Below are 21799 nucleotides of genomic sequence, written 5' to 3' on the forward strand. Positions count from 1 at the left end.
AACTGTGCGAAAATAAATGTGTGTTTCCTAAGCTACTTTGTAGTACTCTGTTATGCAGCAATAGAAAACGAATCTGATGATGATAATGAAGATGTGGCTATGACAACAGTCCCGGAAAAGTGTGCAGTTTGTGGTTCTCGTGCCTGTCACCCTGCACCTTGACAGAAGCCGAGTGATCACGTCCACAGACTCTGGGTCATACTACACATGTTCAAGCCAGGCTCTACCATGATCACACACGTATCCATCAACATAACCCTGTAAGCCTCAGTTTCCTATGGGTAAGCATGGGAACAATAGCAGTCACCTCACAGGGCTGGTATAGGGAGGAAATAAGGTAATATGTGTAAACTGCTTATTAGCACTTTACAGTAAGGGCTGGGCATACTGCGAGTGTTCAATCAATGTTGGCTATTTGAGCATTAGTTATTTACCTTCTGTTGTCCTGACTAGACTGTAAAGACCATCAGGGTGGTAATGAGCTGTCTAGCTATTGTACCTGGAGGAAAGAACTTTGAACATGAGGGGTATCAGGGAGGATTTGGGAATAAGAACCCATCTTGTGTGATCCTCCTAGCGACTCTGGGAGGTAGGCAGGACAGGAATGATTTATTTTAGGATAAGGAAACGGATTGAGCTGAGGCAAGAGGACTGCTTAAGGCCAGGAATTTGAGACCAATCTGGGTGACAGAGTGAGATGCCACCTGTTAAAAAAAAAGAAAAAAAAGAAAAAAAAAATTTTTTTTTAGATGAAATCTCACTCTGTCGCCCCAGCTGGAGTGCAGTGGTGTGGTCTCGGTTCACTGCAACCTCTGCCTCCTGGGTTCAAGTGATTCTCCTGCCTCAGCCTCCTGAGTAGCTGGGATTACAGGTGCATGCCACGACGCCTGGTTAATTTTTATATTTTTAATAGAGACACGGTTTCACCTTGTTGCCCAGGCTGCTCTGGAACTCCTGACCTGAAGTGATCCACCCATGTTGGCCTCCCAAAGTTCTGGGATTACAGATGTAAGCCACAGCACCTGGCCTAAAATTATTTTATTTTCTTATTAAAAAAAAAGAAAATGGATTGAGAGGTGTTATATTCTGGTCATGCACCACTGAGATAATGAAGGAGTAAAATGAGGACCAGCCTGGGCAACATAATGAGACACTGTCCCTACAAAAAATTTAAAAAATTAGTTGGGTGTGGTGCACATGTAATGTCCCAGCTACTTGGAAGGCTGAGGTGGGAGGATCACTTGAGCCAGGGGAAGTCAAGGCTGCAGTGAGCCGAGATCACACCACAGCACTCCAGTCTGGGCAACAGAGGGAGACCCTGTCTCAAAAAAAAAAAAAAAAAAAAAAAAAAATCAAGGACCAACTAACTCCCCGACAATGTTCTTTATATTTCTCCACTGCCTTAAAAACAACCTCTAACAAAGTTAATTTGACACACATTTAAGGACAAGCACAAGTGTGAGCCTCTTGTATGGTAATTGGGCTTAACTGGAAATAATTCACTTAAATGATCATAATGAGTGCTGTGTGTGCCATCAAAGCATGTGTATCTGGCAGCATTTGGAGAAGGTTTGATTCTTTACGAAGGGGAGAGAATGAGAGGCAGGGAAGTGTTTGCTGTTTTTTAAAAAATTCAATGTGGAATGATGTGGCTTATAAGTGGCTCTAGGGGAACGAAAGTTTTGAAGTATTTCAGGGTTCAACAGCATTTGAAGGGAAAGGACAGTCCTTGTTAGGTGTCAAAGTTGAGGGGTTCTGGAGAGTTACCAGGCCCCACAGTGTAGGCTCAGAGCTGTGGGACAGCGGGCAGTGTTATGCCTGAGACCAAAAGGGAAGGGGCCAAACAAGAATTATACCTGGTCTGAAATACAGTTGTCTCTCCATGTCCCAGGGGCATTGCTCCCAGGACCCCTGTGGATATGAAAATCTGAGGATGCTCAAGCCCCTTTTATACAATTGTGTGGTATTTGTATATAACCTACACACATCCTCCACATACATCTTACTCTGTTACTTCCAGTGGTGCAATCTCAGCTCACTGCAACCTCTACCTACGGGGTTCAGGCGATTCTCCTGCCTCAGCTTCCTGAGTAGCTGGGATTACAGGCACGGGCCACCATCTTTATTTATTTTGAGATGCGGTTTTGCTCTTGTCACCTAGGCTGGAGTGCAATGGTGCGATCTCAGCTTACTGCAACCTCCGCCTCCCAGGTTCAAGTGATTCTCCCGCCTAAGCCTCCCGAGTAGCTGGGATTACAGGCACCTGCCACCACACCTGGTTTTTGCATTTTTAGTAGAGATGGGGTTTCACCATGTTGGGCAGGCTGGTCTTGAACTCCTGACCTCAGGTGATCCACCCATCTTGGCCTCTCAAAGTGCTGGGATTATAGGCGTGAGCTACTGCTCCTGGCCTTTCCACATACTTTAAATCATTTCTAGAGTACTTGTAATATCTAATACCACGTAAATGCCATGTAAATAGTTATTACACTGCATGGTTTTTTAATTTGTACTATTATTTTTTTTTTAATACACAGGGTCTTGCTATGTTGCTCAGACTGGACTCCAACTCCTGAGCTCAAGCAATCCTCCAGTCTTGGCCTCCAAAGTGCTGGGATTAGTGGCATTAGCCACCACAGCCGGCCCATTTATATTATTTTTTATTGTTTTATTATTATTTATTTTTGCTTTCTCGAACATTTTGGACCCTAGCCTGGCTGAATCAGCCGACGTGGAACCCCCAGGTAAGGAGGCTCGATTGCATTACTTTGGGCCTGTCTCACCTTCTCCCTGAAAGGCCACCACAGCTGTCCTCCAACGCCAGCAGGGTCTCCCTACCTCCCATCCAGCACTATGAGGCTGGGTGTCCAGGGCAGGGGGTGGCTGGTGGTGGCCAGGTTGTGACAAATTCAACAATGTTTTTTTTCTCAGCAAATTATCAAGAACTATTTCTCTGTCTTTCAGGCTGGAGGTGAGGGATTTCTTTTTGTGTTTTTCTTTCAGACACGGTCTCGCTCTGTCACCCAGGCTGGAGTGCAGTGGCATGATCTCTGCTCACTGCAACCTCTGCCTCTGGGTTCAAGCGATTCTTCTGCCTCAGCCTCCCGAGTAGCTAGGATTACAGGCACGCACCACAACGCCCAGCTAATTTTTGTATTTTTACTAGAGACAGGGGTTTCACTATGTTGTCCAGGCTGGTCTCGAACTCCTGGCCTCAAGTGATCCACCCGCCGCAGCACCCCAAGGTGCTGGGATTACAGGTGTGAGTCACCGCACCCAGCCCTGGAGGCGAGGGCTTTCTATTTGCTTTGGGGTTTGGGAAACCAGTTCACCACCACTCTCCTTGTGGTGATCACGGACGAGGACTGATCAGTGTTGACCATGTGGCCCAGGATTTTAAACTCGCTTCACCCCTCACTAGTGGTGGATTGCAGAGTAACAGGGGGTGATAGCGACAGTAGTCTTACCCACTTTCAATTCAAGTCCATTTTAATTAATCTTGTTTTGAGATGAGGTGACAGCCTTGGAGGATGTTTAATGCCAGGATTAGGAATCAATTTGGTTCAACAAATCAACAGACATCCCCAACCCCCACCACTGTCAAGCCGGTTCTGTCTCCTCTGGTGGACCCTCCCTTGCTGCCCCCACTGTCCTATCGACTGAGTATGGAAAACACTTTCATCATAAGGAGTTACTGATCTGGCAAGAGGAGGGTGAACTCTCTGTCCAGAGGAGGCATGGGAATCAGGCAGGAGCTGCTGGGACCGTGCGGGGTGAGGTGGGATGGCTGAGGGCCCCAAATGACAGGACAGAGTAAGAGCCACCTGGCGCCACAGAGGTCAGAGCGGGGCCCTGGGGTGAGCCTGGTGGGTCAAAAGCTCTGCCAGTGGGAGAGGCAGGAGTTTCTGCCAAGCTTTCCCCAGGTGCCCCTACCTGCCCCAGGTGCGGTAACCCACAGCCAGGGACACAGGATAGGGTGTACTCAAACCGTGTCATGCCTCAGTCAGAATGGATCCCCTTATAGACCCTTATTTTTCCTTTTGGCATCAACTCAAGGCATTTTACTCTACTTAAATATTTGCAATACTAGTTAATGAAAAAAAAAATGTAGGCTGGGCGTGGTGGCTCACACCTGTAATCCCAGCACTTTGGGAGGCTGGGGTGGGAGCATCACTTGAGCCCAGGAGGTTGAGACCAACCTGGGAAACATGGTAAGACCCCATCTCAACAGAAAATTTAAAAACTAGCTGGGTGTGGTGACACATGCCCGTAGTGCTAGCTACTCAGGATGCTGAGGTGGGAGGATCGCTTGAGCTCAGGAGTTCCAGGTTCCAGTGAGCTATGGTTGTGCCACTGTACTCCAGCCTGGGTGACAGAGTGAGACCTTGTCTCAAAAAAAAAAAAAAAAAAAAAAAAAAAAAGCAGGGGGTTTTTTAGGGGGGGGAAAGGAGAAAAATTTATAAAAAAAAAAAAAAAAAAAAAAAAAAAAAAAGCAGTGGGTTTTTTAGGCAGGGGAAGAGAGCAATATTTGCAATGCAAAAATCAAACAAGAAACTCCCCAGACCTCACTAGACTACATGAGCATAGAGGAAAGTTCTGATTTAGTGAACATATAAAATATCCATGAAAGCAAAGTGCTTTATCACTGATGGTACCTAATGGTTGCCACAGCACCCTGCTCCCTGGTTTATGCACCTTATCTAATCATTTTATCCCATGCCTCTACCAAGTAGGTCCTAACATAAGGGCAATTTTTATAGATGAGGAACCAAAGCCAGGAAAGGAAGTCCTATTTCCAAATTAGCACAGCTAGTGACAGAGACGGAGCTGGAAGGCGGGTCCTTAACTCAAAACCCATATCCTTACTGGAACACTGGGGCCCCAGTGGGGTCCTGAGGTGCCTTACGAATGGAGAAAAATGATTGGCACCAGGTATATCAGTGACCTGCATGGCACTGCCTCCCAGAGCCTGCACTAAACAGTTCATTCTTACAAATATGTCAGACAGACAGCTGTAGCTGCAGTACTGATTTGTGCTGTCTGGGAAGGAAGGATCTGCCAACCAAGGCAAATTTCAGGGGTAGACAAGAAAACTTCCTTGTTTTCATGTGATATTCGTTACCGAGTATCACATGAGCTGATCTTCAGTCTCACCGGCTTTCTTGAAATTTCTCCAATGCACTGAACACACGGCCTTTGCACTTACTAACCCTTCTGCCTGAAGAGCCGTCCCCTCATCCTTCTGTAGGTTTCTCCTCCATGACTCCTTGCATATAGCAAGGACTCTGTAAATATTTGTTGCATGAATGAATGAGTCCTGCCTAGTTATTTTCTTATGCATAGATCTGATCACCTCTAGCCGGAGGTAGTGTGTCCTATAACCAAGGGCAGCATCTTGTTCATCCTTGCGTCCTCCTACATCCCCCAGCCCAGGGACCAGTTACAAGGGCAGGTGTAGGGCTGGGGTGGCAATTGGGTGACATAATCAATGGGAAGCACCGCATGGATGCTATGATGAGAAAGACCTGGGGGCCTATTTAGGTTTAGCATTATTGATTTGCGATGCGTGCCAAGGGCAGGGGTGGGGTGTAAAAGTGCAGTCCTCATGCCACCATGCCAGCTAGCCAAGGGATCCTGGAGGCCCAAGAGAAAGCTAGATTGGGAGGGGAGAGCAGGACAGTCCTGGACAGTCTTGGCCAGCTTGGGGAAGCTCAGGAGACAGGCCACTAACCCATGTGGCAGTAGATGCCACTGGGCTCAGGATACCAACTGATGCTGCCTCCAGCTGCTCCCTCTGCTCCTGGATAGTCCTTCAAGGGGAACGTTGGCAAGTACAGGCACCTCCCCTCTTCCTCAGCTGTGACTGCACAGCATTTGTGGCTTATGCAGGAAGATACACGGGCTCAGGGGAGTGGCCATTTGTCCCAAAGATATCTCAGAACTGGGCAGAGGCAGAACTGGTTAACATAACTGCAGTGGGCCGTTTTGCCCCCTCAACGTGAGCTGGCATCTGCTAGAGTTTCATGTGCACGTATGCAGAGAGCCCAGCCACCCCTGGGCTCCAGGAGCCTAGTATGGATGCAGCAGGAAGGCCCAGGCTCTGGAACCTTCTGCAGAGCCTAGCTCCTGTCTCCCACCTGACACAGTAACAGGCGCTGAAGCATGTGCCCTGTCGGTACTACAGGCCCCATCCACGTAACCTGAGAGAGGGGACCTCAGGAGCACTGGCACCTGCTGCTCCAGGCTAGGAGCAGGGAACTCCAGAGACCACCTCCCCGCAGTCTCTTTCCCCACTGGCGGCTCCCAGGCTGGACAGGGCTGCAGCCAGCAGGGGGCGCGCGCGTTCACCTCGGGGCCAGGTTGGCTGAAAGCCCCTCTCCCGTTCTCCTCTTCTAGAGCAAGTCTTCCAAAGCCTTGACCTCTTAGACAACGCTACTTTAGTGACAGAAGCACTTTTCCTTTCCCTTTCTTGCGAGTTTTTTACAGCCGTGGGTGGCTAGTATCAATCCTTCCACTTTCCAGGTGAGGAGAGGAACTGGGGAGGTTGAGCATTTGCTGCAATCTCACCGTGGCCAGCGGCGCAGAAGGGCCAGGGTCCCCATTTGCCACCCGTGGACCAGTCGGCCTTCCTCGCACCACGCCGGAGATCGAGGAGGGAAGAAAGAAGTAGCCGAGCAAAACCCCAAAAAAGGAATCCTTTCTCCCCAGAGATTATGAAATCAAAGAACATTTTGTTGCTTCTTGGAAAGTCTTCCCCTTATGGAGGCTACACAATTGAACAGGGTTTTCATTATTATGACTATGATTATTAACGTTGTTGGTCTAGTTCCCGCCTCCTTCTTTGCAAACTTTCGCACGGACTGAGAAACACAAGCGTTTACCTGGGTGCACGCTGGGACGGGGCGAGCAGGTAGTGCAGGTTTCCAGGCCTCTCCTGCCCCGGAGCTTGGCTGCAGGACTCCCGCAAAATCTCCAAATGCCCCCGATCTGCGCGGTCACCAAGAAGCAGCCCGGCTCGGAACAAGCCCAGGCAAGCCCAGGCAGAGCCCGCTGCCGGGTCCTCCTTCCTGCCCGTGCCACCAGGCCCCGGGGCCGCGACGCGTCTCTCCAGCCCGGGATCCGGGGAGCTGGGGTCGTCCCAGACCGACGGGACGGCGGCATCTCTTCCACCTGAAAAGGAAAGGGGACCAGGTAGGGGCCAGGCAGAGCGCATGAGGGCGGCGCCAGCACCGCGCGATCCGAATCACGTCGGTGCGGGGGAGGGGTCCGAGCCCGGCCTTGGCCTAGGGCGCAGATGCGGTGCGCACCGCAGGGGGGCGGCGCGGGGACCGCTGCGTGGCCAGTCCCGCCGGGCACGGGGTCCTGGTCCGCATCCCTTTCACCGCCACTGCCAGCCTGGGCTGGCGTTTCCCCAGCAAGAGCGCTTAGTTTGCGCAGCGCCCCTCGCCCACGCCGCTGCTGGGTCCCGGGTAGCGCCTACCCGGAGCCGAGGTCGCGGACTCTCCGGCCATCGCAACCCTTCCGCGGACTCCTGGCTCCTTCGCGGTGGGACCAAGGCCCGGGTGGAGCCGGGGCGGGGTTGGGGGGGACGGTAAAAAAGCAAACAAAAACCACTGGGGGCTCGCCGCGACGCCCAGTCCGAGGGCCTCTGCCCTGGAAGAGGGAAGAAACCCACGTCCTGGACGCTGGTGTGGGAAATGTCCCGGGTCTGGACCTGCTGTCTCTGCGACGTTGCCAGTCAGGAGAGCTCGGAGGGCCAATGCAGCCCCGGATTCAACAAGATGCGAAAGGACTTCTAAAGCCAGGAACCGGCACCCAGCCACAGCCACCGCCCGCCGGCCCGGCGCCCTGCCCCCACTCACCGCGCCCCCAAGTTCCGGCGCCGCGGGCTGCAGGGGTGACTTGGCTTGGCGTGCCTCGGGGCACGAGGCTTGGCCCTGCACGGCTCTCGGGTCCCGGGGGACTGGGGTGGGAAGGGACACGGCCGGGGCGCGGCGCTGGGGAGCCGGGTGCGCCAGGCTGGGGACCTTGCGTGGGGCAGGGCTTGGCTCAGATGAGGGGCCGGGGCTCAGCCCCCAGCACCGGCCTTAAAGGTTCCTGGAGACGCAAAGCCCTGAGCGCGGAGCTGCCGCGGGGAGCATAAGGCAGCCCCCAGGCACTCTCCCTGCATTTCCCAGTTTCCAAGCTGCTCTGGGCGCGCGGTGGGGCGCCCTTGGGGTAGGCAGGGAGGCGCTGGCAGGGGCAGCGCTGAAGACCTCCCGCTGCCATGGAGAAGGGGCTCCCCACCCACCCTCCTGCCCCAACCATTACAGATCCCAGCCAGTGCGCCCCAGGGCCCTTCCAGGACAAACTGCCCCCAGGACAAGCTGCCCCCAGGACCACCGCACCCCAGTATCAAGCGGACAGCAGATCTCTCTGCGCCCTTTGTAGGGGTTTCTGCCCTCAGGGTTGTTACGGGACAGAAATGGTTTCATCAGAAACAAGCCCTCCTCGCACACTCACGGTTTGCAGGACTCCAAACTGGGCCCCCGAGATCTCCACCTGCGCAAAACGAAAGAGCTGATTCTCCTCGGACTCACGAGGCAACCGCTCCCCGGGTGAGAACGGGAGACTCACTCCTCCTGCACTGGGAGAAGGCGATGCTTTAGGAGGATGACAGGGAAGCGAATGCTACCCAGGTGCATAATCACATTTGAGCACTCTCAGGGGCCTCAGAGAAGGCCAGGGGTGACCTTCTCCCATTCTCACAGGGGAGGGGCGGCGAACCCATTCTCACAGGTGTCTGTGATGAGCCCATGTTTTCCAAACTCCTCCGGGATTCTAGGACAGTCCTAGAGAAGCAGTGCGCCAGCCAGCAGGTGAGAACGTCCAGGTGCAGGTGGATGGCTGCAGGTCAGGCCTACTTTTCCTACACCTGTTGCTGCGGGGCAATTCCACACCCATCTCAGTCCAGGGTGCCTGTCACCATGGGGCAGGTAGATGAAGGCCTTCTCAGATCCTCAAAGACTCAGAGGGATAAAAGGAGGCAGATGGGTCCTAGAGGCAGCCCATGGCAAGGGAGAGGTCTGCTTTTTTTTTTTTTTTTTTTTTTGAGACACAGTTTTGCTTTTGCTGCCCAGGCTGGAGTGCAATGGCCAGATCTTGGCTCACTGCAACCTCCACGTCCTGGGTTCAAGTGATTCTCCTGCCTCAGCCTCCCGAGAAGCTGGGATTACAGGCACCCACCACCATGCCCAGCTAATTTTTGTAGAGACAGGGTTTCACCAAATTGGTCAGGCTGTTCTCAAACTCCTGACCTCAGGTGATCCACCCGCCTCGGTCTCCCAAAGTGCTGGGATTACAGATGTGAACCACCACGCCTGGCCGAGGTCTGCTTTTGTGATCAGACAAAAGTGGGTTCCAACCTTGACTTACTACATGGCCTCGGGCAATGTGCCAGCGTCTCCCAACCCCTCCCTGCACCCCCAAGTAATCTCATTCAATCTTCAAAAAGCCCTTTGAGATAAGTCCTAGGACTGCTGCATTTACAGGTGAGGAAATTAGGACCTGAAAGGTAAGACTGGGTTGGCCAACCAACGCAGGGAGGAGAGCGGGGTGGACCCACGACCCAAGGTGGCGCCCGTCAGTTCTCCAACCCCTCACTCCTCATGTACCTGTCACCCTGCCACAACTTTGCAAATTGCTTATCCATGCCGAGCATGTGTCCTCATGTACACCGACAGCATCAGGCTCCTAGTATGGATGCAATAAGTATTGTGGAATGAATGAATGAATGAATGAATGAATGAAATGAAATGAAATGAATGCACACCTCCCTACCCCTAGGGTGATGATAAGGACTGTGCAAGACAGAGTGGCTGCACACAGTAGGCCCTCTCACGTGTGCAGTCGCTCTTCTAAAACATCTCTATGAAGCACCTGTTGTGTTCCAGGCATTGAGGGAACACTGTTTCTCATTGGTTCTCTGTTCCTTGCAGACAGACCTGGGAGCATTCCCCTGGAGGTCCCCACCCTTGGGGGCTCTTTTTTTCTTGCTTTCCTTTCAGAGCCACCAAAATGCCTGGACCTGGGCAGCCAACAGTAGGATGAATCTGCTTTAGAGACACCAGACTGCCAGCCAAATAATTGAAATAACCTGATTCTTATCCACTTTTCCATCCAGAGAGGCCACACCGAGTCTAGGCCTCATTTTTTTTTTTCTTTAAACATTTTTGTGTCGACAAAGAATGTTTTACAAAGGCCTCACTGTCTGCCAAACTCTGTGTCACTTCTCCCCAGCCCTGCCAGGCTGAGGACACCGAACCCACCTATATCTCCTCTAAAATCCACCCAGCACCAAGATAGCCACATCTCTAACCTACGCCTTTAACGTACAGGCCACAGCCAAGAGGGCTTTGCAGAAAGGGAACCACAGAGATAGCACGGACAAGCCTCCACTGTCTATCCCTGGCACAGCACGCCCACAACCCCAGAAATGGTGCATAAGGGTCCCTCAGGAAGCCTTTCCTTGAGTCCTGCATTTAACCACAGGGGCCCAGAGGCTCAGATGTGGTGGTGACTACCTGCTCGGCCTGCCCCAACCTTTTTTTTTTTTTTTTTTGAGATGGAGTCTCTGTCACCCAGGCTGGAGTGCAGTGGCATGATCTCAGCTCACTACAACCTCTGCCTCCTGCGTTCAGATGATTCTCCTGCGCCAGCCTCATGAGTAGCTGGAACTACAGGCACCTGCCATCATTCCCGGCTAATTTCTGTATTTCTACTAGAGATGGGGTTTCACCATGTTGGCCGGGCTGGTCTCAAACTCCTGACCACAAGTGATCCACCCGCCTCAGCCTCCCGAAGTGCTGGAATTACAGGCGTGAGCCACCATGCCCTGCTGGCCTCCCTCTCTGAGATTACCTTTTCACCTCGGATGAGAAAAATGAACTCAATACAGTGCTTGGGAAAGAAATATCTCAATCCAAGCCAATGAGAAAACCCAGCAAGGAACCCAAGGAGCGTAGATCTCCAGGGAGCCCATGGCTTCATCTTGTTCAAAAGTGAGAGTTTAAAAAGGAGGATGAGCTTAAGATCAGCCGGGGCAACATAGTGAGACCCCAGCTCTACAAAAAATTTTAAAAGTAGCCGGACATGGTGGTGCACACCTGTAGTCCCAGCTACTTGGGAGGCTGAGGCAGGAGGATCGCTTAAGGCAGGAGGATCACTTGAGGCAGGAGTCTGAGGCTGCAATGAGCCAAGATCATACCAGTGCACTTCAGCCTGGACAACAGAGGGAGATCCTGTCTCTAAAAATTAACCAATTAATTTAAAACATTAAAAATTAATTAATTAAAGGATGAAAATGTTCTGGCTGGGCACGATGGCTCACGCCTGTAATCCCAGCACTTCCAGAGGCAGAGATGGGTGGATCACCTGAAGTTAGGAGTTTGAGACCAGCCTGGCCAACATGTTGAAACCCCATCTCTACTAAATTTACAAAAATTAGCCTGGCATGGTGGTGCATGCCTGTAGTCCCAGCTACTTTGGGGGTTGAGGCAGGAGAATCACTTGAACCTGGAAGGTGGAGGTTGCAGTGAGCCGAGATTGTGCAACTGCACTCCAGTTTTGGTGACAGAGCAAGGCTGTCTCAAAAAAAAAAAAAAAAAAGGATGAAAATGTTCTGGAATTAGATAGTGGTGATGGTTGTACAACTTTGTGAATATACTAAAACCTGCAGAGTTGTATACTTTAAGATGGTGAAATTTATGGTGTATAGTTTTATCTCAGTGAAAAGAAAAAAAAAAGCCATCATTCCAATTCTTCCTTACTGGCTGAAATATACGGTACAAACCCCACTAGTTGCCCAAAAGCCTCAGCACTCTTGATAAACACCAACTCTGCTAACTTAGACGATCTAATTTCGGTAGGGAGTACACAAGATCAGGCATCCTAGGACTGCAGCGGGTCTCTGCAGGGGACTGTAGTGGCCACAGCGGCACATCATCAAGAGGCCTGGGCAACCTGTCTCTTACACCCCCTGCAGACAGAACGATAGGGACACAGGGCCCCAGACCGCACCCTGCAGAAGGAAGGGGTCTCAGAGGAAGGGGCTTTCTTCATTGCACCCTGAGATCAGAGAATTGCTTGGTGGCGTGATGGACAGGCCACCGTGTATGGGGGTGCGTGTGTGTGTGTGTGTGTGTGTGTGTGTGTGTGGCGGGGCAGGGGGTGATGCCACATGGCTGGGGGTGCCCCAAAGAGCCCACCTAGTACTTACAAGGCCCCATCTTTCAATAAGGAAGCCCAATTTGTTGTATTGGCGAAGAAATTGCCACCAGATTAAAAATAGCAAATAAATGCAAGAAGTCAAAATGCTGTATAAAGGGGGAAATGACTTTTAGGTGTTTACTTACTGCTTTGCTGACTGGACATTTTAACCAAATGTAGCTTTCAGGTTCTGCTTATTTTCCAGAAGTTTATTTTCCTAAAACCATTCCTTGGCTCATGCATCAAATCAACCTTTTTTCCAATTAAATTAAGGACAGAAAGAGGTCAATGTATTCTTAGGAGATCGACAATCCATAGATGGAATGATATTTAATACATAAAGATGTATTATTTAGCTGTCATATCAAGTCTGTATTGTATATGTTATGCACTGTTACGTGTTTTACAGACTTTCTCTTTTGATCCCCCCACAGCTCTGTAAAATCCCTAGTATTATGTCCACTTAGCAGATGGTAAACTGAGCCTCAGAGAAGCTTCAGTCCCACAACCCTGTCCAAGGTCCTACAGTGTGTAAGACGTGGGATTTGGACCTCTGCTGGACCCCAAAGGCGGGGCAGTGAACACTCCCCTCCACTCTGCGCCTCTGCAGAACGCACAGGGCACCATTTCACAAAGGCAGCAGGCACAGAGGGAAACTCCTGCATTTTCATCATAATGCACAGAAACCCCCTGACCTCAAGCCCAGAGAAGTGAGATGCCTCCAGGTCTGTTTGCTGCCTGCATGTTTCATAAATACATCTAACAAGTATGTCCCATTTCTCCAGCTTGAGGTCAAAACAGGCCCAGTTCTCTTACTTTTTCTTTTTTTTTTTTAAATTTCTTTGAGACAGAGCGTCACTCTGTCACCCAGGCTGGAGGGCAGCAGCTCACTACAACCTCTGCCTCCCGAGTTCAAGCGATTCTCCTGCTTCAGCCTCCTGAGGAGCTGGGATTACAGATGCCCATCACCAGACCCAGCTGATTTTTGTGGGTTTTTTTGTTTTTTTGAGACAGAGTCTCACACTGTTGCCTAGGCTGGAGTGCAGTAGCACGATCTCGGCTCACTGCGACCTCCGCCTCCCAGGTTCAAGGGATTCTGCTGCCTCAGCCTCCCGAGTAGGTGGGATTACAGGCGCCTGCCACCACGCCTGGCTCTTTTTTTTTTTTTTTTTAAATTTTTAGTAGAGATGAGGTTTCACCATGTTAGCCAGGCTGATCTCGAACTGCTGACCTCAGGTGATCCACCCACCTCGGCCTCCCAAAGTGCTGGGATTACAGGCGTGGGCCACTGTGTGCAGCCCCAGTTTCCTTTTGATGACCAAACTGACTTCAAGCTCCACTCCTAAGGACTGTGGGAAGGGCGTTTTCCCTCTCCAAGGATGTTCCCACCTAAAGAACCCTAGGAGCACCAGCTTACCCCAAGGCTGCCAGTCAATGTCCAATAGGATAGCTACCAACTACATGTGACTATTTGAATTAATGAAATAAAATTTAAAATTCAGTTCCTCATTGTATTCGCCCACCTGGCTAGTGGCTACTGTATTGGACAACACAGCTCTAAAGTCTCTGCTACATTAAGCCAGAGCCTCAGAAAGCTGCAAGCCTGGGCTGCACCCCACAGAGACTCACTGTCACTGGTTCCATGGAGGAGCCTCACGAGAAAGCCCCATAACACCACTCTCCACCTGCCGTACTTACTCTAGGGGTCTTGAATGCTGTTGATTCCATGAAGTGCAGTAGGTATTGGTAGGGGTCTCCATGACAATTCACATTGGTGGTCTGGGATCCCCAAGCAAATGCAACATAGGATGCAGACTCCTTTGGTCACCAAATCATCCTTTGAACTAGTTGAAGGCTGAAGAAGGTCTTCTAATATAAAGCTGGCCAATGTGCTTTGATTATAATACGGCAGTCTGCGTATGAGCACATGGAAGACAGCTGCCGTGCAGTAGTGTGACTGAGTCTTACCAAATCTTCTGAAAGGTTTGGGGGATCACTTGTGCTGGACAGCTGGTGCTGAAAGCCTGGCAGCTCACGATACCACTAGAACTAGTGGCTGGGCGCGGCGGCTCACACCTGTAATCCCGGCACCTTGGGAGGCCGAGGCAGGCGGATTCTTTGAGGTCAGGAGTTCGAGGCTAGCCTGGCTAATATAGTGAAACCCTGTCTCTACTAAAAATACAAAAAAAGTTAGCAGGGCGGCTGGCGCATGCCTGTAATTCCAGCTACTCAGAAGGCTGAGGCAGGATAATTGTTTGAACCCGGGAGGCAGAGGTTGCAGTGAGCCAAGATCACACCACTGCACTCCAGCCTGAGTGACAGAGTGAGACTCCACCTCGGGGGAAAAAAAAAAAAAAAGAAAGAAAAAGAAAAAAAAGACTAGAACTAGATTTTGTTGGTCCCAGAGACCAGGGGCCTGGAGGCATCTCTCTGCAAACACTGGAGACAGAGCACAGGTCCCCAGGTCCTGCAGCTGCTGAAACTTACGGTAGAAGGGACAGGCCTCCACTGAGCCGCTGAGGTCTACAGAACCTGAAGGCTGCCCTGCCAGTGCCACCCGGTTTTGCTGCCACAAGCCCCAATCTGAGAGATCCTTGCCTATCTGGGCCCTGGGTCTAGAGAGGCAGCATAAAAGCTTGCTTTTGTTCTACGCATATCTTATCAAGGTTTCAAGCTGACCTCCATGTTGCTAAATCCAATGGTCAGTTTCAATAACTGTTAGATGGGCTCATCAACGTAATTTGACACAACGGGCTCCCTCCAGACCTTTAGAACTCCTTTTGTTACTCCTTTGGATCTTTAGGTGCCACTCCTTGTTGGTTCTTACCTACTTCCTTGGCCATTCCTTTTCAGTCTCTTCTGCTGGTTCCTCCTGCAGCCCCCACCCTCTTTGTGTTAGAGGACCCCATGGCCTGGTCCTTGGACCCCCCTCTACCTACACTTCCTTTCCTGGTGATTTCATCCAGCCTCCTAGTTTTGAATAACATCTGTACTCTGATGCCTCCCGAGTTACTATCTGCAGCCACCACTTCTCTGATCTCCAGACTCTGATGGCCAACTGCCAATTCCAAGTCCTGTGGATGTGTGGTAGGAATCTCCAAAGTTGTGTTTCCAAAACAAAAGTATTGATTGCATCCTGCCTACCCAGATTGCTCCTCTAAAGTCTTCCCCATCTCCACAGGTACCAACTCCAACCTTCTAGTGCCTGGCCAAAAACCTTGCAGGCCATTACTTGGCACCTGACTTAGCCCACATCCAATTCATCAGCAAAGCCTGCTGCCTCCATCTGTAAAATACATTCGGGATCCAAACACTTCTCTGTTTTTTTCTCATCACATTCATTGCTTCTACTCTTGTCCAAGCTACTATTCTCTTTTTTGACACAGGGTCTCACTCTGTTGCCCAGGCTGGAGTGCAGTGGTGCAATCTCAGCTCTGCCTCCAGAACTCAAGCTATCCCAACCTCTGCTTCCAGAGCTTAAGCAATCCTCCCATCTCAGCCTCCTGAGTAGCTAATTGCATGCCACTATGACCAGCTCATTTTTTTTAGAGATAGGATTTCGCTATGTTTCCCAGGCTAGTCTCAAACTCCTGGATTTAAGTAATCTGCTCACCTTGGCCTCCCAAAGTGCTGGGATTACAGGTGTGAGCCATCACACCCGGCTCATGATCATTCTCTTGCCTGGATGATTGTCCTGGCCTCCTAGCTGGTTTCCTGGGGCCCTTGCTTCCCAAAGTCCATCTTCCACGTGGCATCCAGGAGCCATGTCACTCTGTTCCCGCCGCCTTGCTGATCTCGGAACACTCCAGGCATGGTCCTATGTCAGGAACCTTTCATTTGCCGTTCCCAGCGAGGACTGCTTCGCTCCTAGATGCCCACGTGACTTGTTCCTCCTTTCCTCCTGTTCCCTGATCAAATACCTGCCGATTGACAAGGCCTTTTCAGATCACACCCACCTGCTCACTTGCTTTCCTGCCTGTCCACATATTTACCATCAGAACAGAATTCTGCCTGTCCGTTTATTGTCCGTCTCCCCCAGCAACCACTAGAATGGAAGCTCCATGTGGCCATGGCTTAGTTTTGTCCACTGCTGGATCTCAGCATCTAAAATAGTCTACCGCCTGGTAAGCGTTGCAGAAACATTGATGAACAACAAACCAGTACTGGCTACTCCGCCTCTGCCTGTGCTCGTCCTGTCTTCCACCTGAAAGGTTCTCCCCACTCTAACTTCACCCCGCACCCTTCGACCAGTCAACGATCCCCACACCTTGGCCCACTCCAAAGCCCTTAAAATCCCTGGACCCAAACTCCTCAGGAGGCAGATTTGAGGTTTCCCCCCATCTTCTCATGTGGCTGCCCTGATTTAAACTCTTTCTCTGCTGCAGTCCTGGATGTCTCGGTATACTGGCTTGAGGCACATCAGGCAAATGAACCTATCAGATAACAACGGCAGATCAGATGCCTGAGCATTCAGGAGCAATGGCTGTGGAGTCCCCGTGGGTTCAGAAGGCCTAGTTGCCGTCTCCAAAAGCCTGGCTCTCCTCCCTCCTGGGCCCACTACTTTGGCTTCTTGTTCCTGTGTACAAGGAATTGCCGAGAAGGCAACTCTTCCCCTCCCTGAAGCCAAAGGAATGAAACAGACTAGGGCAGGAGAGGCCGCCATCCACCATCATTAGTTGTGACCCTCAGTAACAGCAACAGGACATGGAACCTAAGGCTGTGTCCATCCTGGGCCCCCAGGAAAATGTCAGCGGGAGTGGTACCAAGAAAGTGCTCATCTCTTACAGCCAAAGGACCATGGAGGGGAATAGTAACCGTCCCCTCCCAATGCAGAAAATGTTAACATAAGCACTTCATTTCTCATGCAGATAACTACATTAGTCTATTAATAAAAAAGAAAGAGAGAGAGAAAGAAGGAAAGAAAGGATAGAGAAAAAGAAAGAGAGAGAGAAAGAAAGAAAGAAAAAGGAAGGAAGGAAGGAAGGAAGGAAGGAAGGAAGGAAGGAAGGAAGGAAGAAAGAAAAGAAAGAAAGAAAGAAAGAAAGAAAGAAAGAAAGAAAGAAAGAAAGAAAGAAAGAAAGAAAGAAAGAGAAAGAAAGAGAGAGAGAGAGAAGGAGGGAAGGAGAACCCATGCCAGCAGGGTATAGGAATTGGTCTATAGGAGAAAGGGTCACCCACTGAAAGGTGGGCCGAATAGAATTCCTCGCCTGGGCTTTGAGGTCCTGGGATGGAGAAGGCTGTAGAAATGCTGGGATGAGTGGAACCCTCAATAAACAGAGTTCTTGTTAAAGAAGCAGAGTCATTGGTGGAATGGACTGCCCATCTAAGTTCAATCTACGCTAAAGGACAGCAGAGATCAAGAGAAAGAGAAAGAAAAAGCACCCATGGCCGGGCATGCGCGGTGGCTCACACCTGTAATCCCAGCACTTAGGGAGGCCGAGGTGGACACATCACTTGAGGTCAGGAGTTTGACATCAGCCTGGCCAACATGGTGAAACCCCATCTCTACTAAAAATACAAAAATTAGCCAGGCGTGGTGGCAGGCACCTGTAATCCCAGCTACTCGGGAGGCTGAGGTGAGAGAGTCGCTTGAACCGGGAGGCAGAGGTTGCGATGAGCGGAGATTGCACCACAGCACTCCAGCCTGGGCGCTAGAGTGAGACTCTGCCTCAAAAAAAAAAAAAAAAAAAAGAAAGAAAGGCACCCAGATCCTAGAACATATAAATACTTCCAACGCGAGGACCGCAGGGTAGCGCCCCCGGGAGGTGCAGGTCATTGTCCTTAGTGGAACCCCTTCTCTACCTGGCCACACCGGCACTAAGCCCTCGATCCTTCTGACGGACATGGCCATGTTTATGCACATATTTGCAGTCATCAGTCCTTTCACTGTAGTAAGCTGTGCACTCAGCATCACCCATGTCGTTCTATAAATAGGAAGAAAGCTCAGAACAGCCCTCGGAAAACGGCGTGTTGACAGCACCCGGAGTCCTGGCTGGAAGAGGGAAGGGCACTCAGCTGCTTCGCTGGAGCTGCGTCTCTCCCACCTGCCTTGAAGGAACCTCTTGGGAAGGCTGCAACTTCTGGCCTCTGGGGACCTAAAGAAGCCAACTGGCAAAGCGGTATGAAAACTAAACCAGTTCTAGGGCCAGATGCACATCAAGGCAGTTTGTGGGCCACCTGGCAGGTCTGCTGAAACACAGTGCCCCTCACCAACCTTCTATCTCTGCAGGAACCCCCTCTTTTGAGGTAAAAGTGTTGCAGACCCCGGGAAACGCCTGGGAGACCTTGTGCCTCAGCAGAGGGAGCTGTTATGTGCACCAGATCCCCAACATGCTTTGCAAATGTTTAAGGGAGAAGACAGACGTGGGTCAGACACAACACAAACAAGGCTCTCGGGCCACCAGGCTGAGTGAAGGTGCTACACAGACACTTCTTGGCCACCTGGGGCCCCTTTGAGCCTATGAGGGATCCCGGGAGGGTAGTGGAGGGAGGACAGCAGAGCAGCACCAAAGACAAACTCAGCCCATTGCACAATGTTATCGTGAGCCAGCCCTATCTTGGCCCTCTCGTTTTGAAGAAAAGCCAAATTTGTATTTTAAAAGATTCTTATGCCTGATCCATTCCCTATTGTGAAATAAGCACATTTATTGTACAGAAGGAAACCTGATGTCTCTGAGACCTTGAGCAGACTATTTACAACATTTGGGCTACAAGGCAAGGTGACCTTCAGACCACAAAGTCGCAATGGCTTGCCTATGGCAAGGCAGGGTCTCTCAGAGAACATGAGACACACAGGCCACCACCACGTTTTAGGGGACCTGGGATTTTGCAAAGGGAAGAAATAACAAAACAGGTTGGAAAAATGCATGTTTTAAAACATTTAAAATTTAAAAACAGGATGCTTTCACACACACACACACACACACACCACACACACTGCAACACAATATAATTGTGCCATTTACTAGTAATGATATAAACATATCTGAATGCCCCTTTGAACACAAAGCGAAATGCCCCACCTCCAGCAGACAGACCCTAGAGCAACACACCCCAAGGAAACAAGTCACAGATATATATGATTAATTGATTGACAGATAGATAGATATTATTTTTTTGAGACAGAGTCTGGCTCTGTCTCAGAAGGGTCAGGTTGCCCAGGCTGGAGTGCAGTGGCATGATCTCGGCTCTCTGCAACCTCCACTTCCTGGGCTCAAGCCAGCCTCCCACCTCAGCCTCCCAAGTAGCTGGAACTACAGGTGCATGTCAGCATATCCAGCTAATTTTTGTAGAAATGGAGTCTTACTATGTGGCTCAGGCTGCTCACTATGAGCTCAGAAGAGCTCAAGCAATCCACCCACCTCGGCCTCCCAAAGTATTAGGATTACAGGCACGAGTCACTGTGCCCGGCCATAAGTGACAGTATACTGACATAAGGCCTGCAATAGGAATCTGAGTCCCAGGATTGGACAGGTCGGCTAGCAATGCTTCTAAACACAAGTGATCTGGCAAGCTGGCAAAATGTCTGAGTTTCATTCTTTACCTTAGATCAAAGTTTCATTCTTGATTTGGATCGAAGAGGAAGGAGAAAAAGGCACAAACTGAACCATCAACTCTGTCACTGAAAAGTGGTACCCAAGAGATCTTAGTGCTTTGCCACCTTCTTGCTAACCCTATAGTAAAATGCTATTGATTTTTATTCTTTAAAAAAAATTACCTTTATTATTTTATTTAAATGGGGTCTCACTATGTTGTCCAGGCTGGTCTCAAACTTCTGGCCTCAAGCAATCTTCCCACTCCAGCCTCCCAAAGTGCTGGGATTACAGACATAAGCCACCATGCCTAACCATGATTTTTAAAGGCAGGCATACTTTATACTTTTTGTACACGATTACAGCTCTGATTCTTTTTTTAAACATTTTTATTTATTATTGTTGAGATGAGGTCTTACTATGTTGCCCAGGCTGGTCTTGAACTCCTGGGCCCAAGTGATCCTCCTGCTTCGGCCTCCCAAGTAGCTGGGATTACGGGTGAGAGCCACCATGCCTGGTTCAGGCTCTGATTCTTATGTCAGTGAATGCCCAATAAATTCTTGTTGGCTTGAACTGAATTATCAGGAAGGTGCTATCAAGAATTCTTTGAGCCGGGCACGGTTGCTGACGCCTGTAATCCCAGCAGTTTGGGGGGCTAAGGCGGGCGGATCACTTGAGGCCAGGAGTTCGAGACCAGCCTGGCCAACATGGCGAAACCCGATCTCTACTAAAAAATACAAAAATTAGCTGGGCGTAGAGACACACACCTGCAGTCCCAGCTACTCAGGAGGCTGAGGCAAGAGAATTGCTTGAACACAGGAGGCAGAGGTTGGAGTGAGCCATGATCACACAACTGCACTCCTGGGTGACAGAGTGAGACCCTGTTTCAAAAGAAGCAAGCAAGCAAGGAAGGAAGGAAGGAAGGAAGGAGAAAGAAGGAAGAAAGGAAGGAAGGAAGGAAGGAAGGAAGGAAGGAAGGAAGGAAGGAAGGAAGGAAGGAAAGAAAGGAAAAAAGAAATAGAAAAAAAAAAGAAAAAGAATTCTTTGGCTGAGTATAATGGCTCTCAACTGTAATCCCAGCACTTTGGGAGGCCAGGGCAGATGGATCGCTTGAGCCCAGGAGTTCAAGACCACACTGAGAGGCATGGAAAAACCCCATCTCTACAAAAAGTACAAAAAATTAGCCTGGGGCAGTGGTGGGCGCCTGTAGTCCCAGTTACTCTGAAGGCTGAGATGGGAGGATTGCTCGAGCCTAGGAGATTGAGGCTGCAGTGAGCTGAGATCACACCACTGCACTCTAGCCTGGGTGACAGAGCAAGACCCTGTCTCAAAAAATAATAATAATTATTATTATTATTATTGTTATTTGGGAGATATAATTTTACATCATCAGAGGGTCAAAAAAACAAAACACTTCTATTTTGCCTATTGGCCCCATTTGAGACGACCCTGGTGAAATTTCTCGGCTAACTTTCCCCACCTCTGTCAAGCTGACCGAGACACCACCTAAATCTCCACGAGGGACCTGGCAGCTTTCCGGCTCTGCAGCATTTTCCCGACGAGTCTGCTGCACACACGCGGATGCTGACAACACAGTCTCATGCTTGCCTGAGCCAGGGCACCGACCTAAGTGTACACCGTGTGATCTCTATTTTACCAATGCAGAAGAGAGGTCATCTCCTGACACAAGAAAATGGGCTGTCTTCTGGATCACCGCAGCAATTCATCTCTAAGTAGCTGAAGGTCATTAGTATGCATTATACAAGTGGAACCGTTTGAGAGGAGAGAGGGAACTCACTGGACACAAAAGTGCACTGAGACTGTGAACAGCAACCCCCGAACAAGGACACAGAGATACATCCCAAAGGGAAAGGCTGGAGGGGGAAGGATGCGACCCAGCCGTGGTGGTTGATCCGTGGGGACTCCTGGCTGGGTTCGTGCTGCCAATCAGTAGCATTCCCCAGGCAAGACGTGGGCGCCAGGCCCGACTTGAAACCCAAGGATGGCTTCAAGATCTTGCA

At 50.3% G+C, this 21799-nt stretch overlaps 1 protein-coding gene across 1 annotated transcript in view; it reads right to left on the reverse strand.

Moving 5' to 3' along the window:
• Nucleotides 1–21799, reverse strand: part of LOC103878097 (skin secretory protein xP2-like) — a 37721-nt gene that overhangs the window by 15182 nt on the left and 740 nt on the right. Inside the window, exons 2-4 of the mRNA XM_031660519.1 lie at nucleotides 8503–8642; nucleotides 7863–8027; nucleotides 6882–7476 (exon numbers count right to left, since the gene is read on the reverse strand). Of these exons, the coding sequence (XP_031516379.1) occupies nucleotides 6882–7476; nucleotides 7863–8027; nucleotides 8503–8642 (900 nt within the window). The remainder of the gene's footprint in view (nucleotides 1–6881; nucleotides 7477–7862; nucleotides 8028–8502; nucleotides 8643–21799) is intronic.

The sequence above is a fragment of the Papio anubis genome, chromosome 1 (genome assembly GCF_008728515.1).
Source record: "Papio anubis isolate 15944 chromosome 1, Panubis1.0, whole genome shotgun sequence".
Lineage (NCBI taxonomy): Eukaryota > Metazoa > Chordata > Mammalia > Primates > Cercopithecidae > Papio > Papio anubis.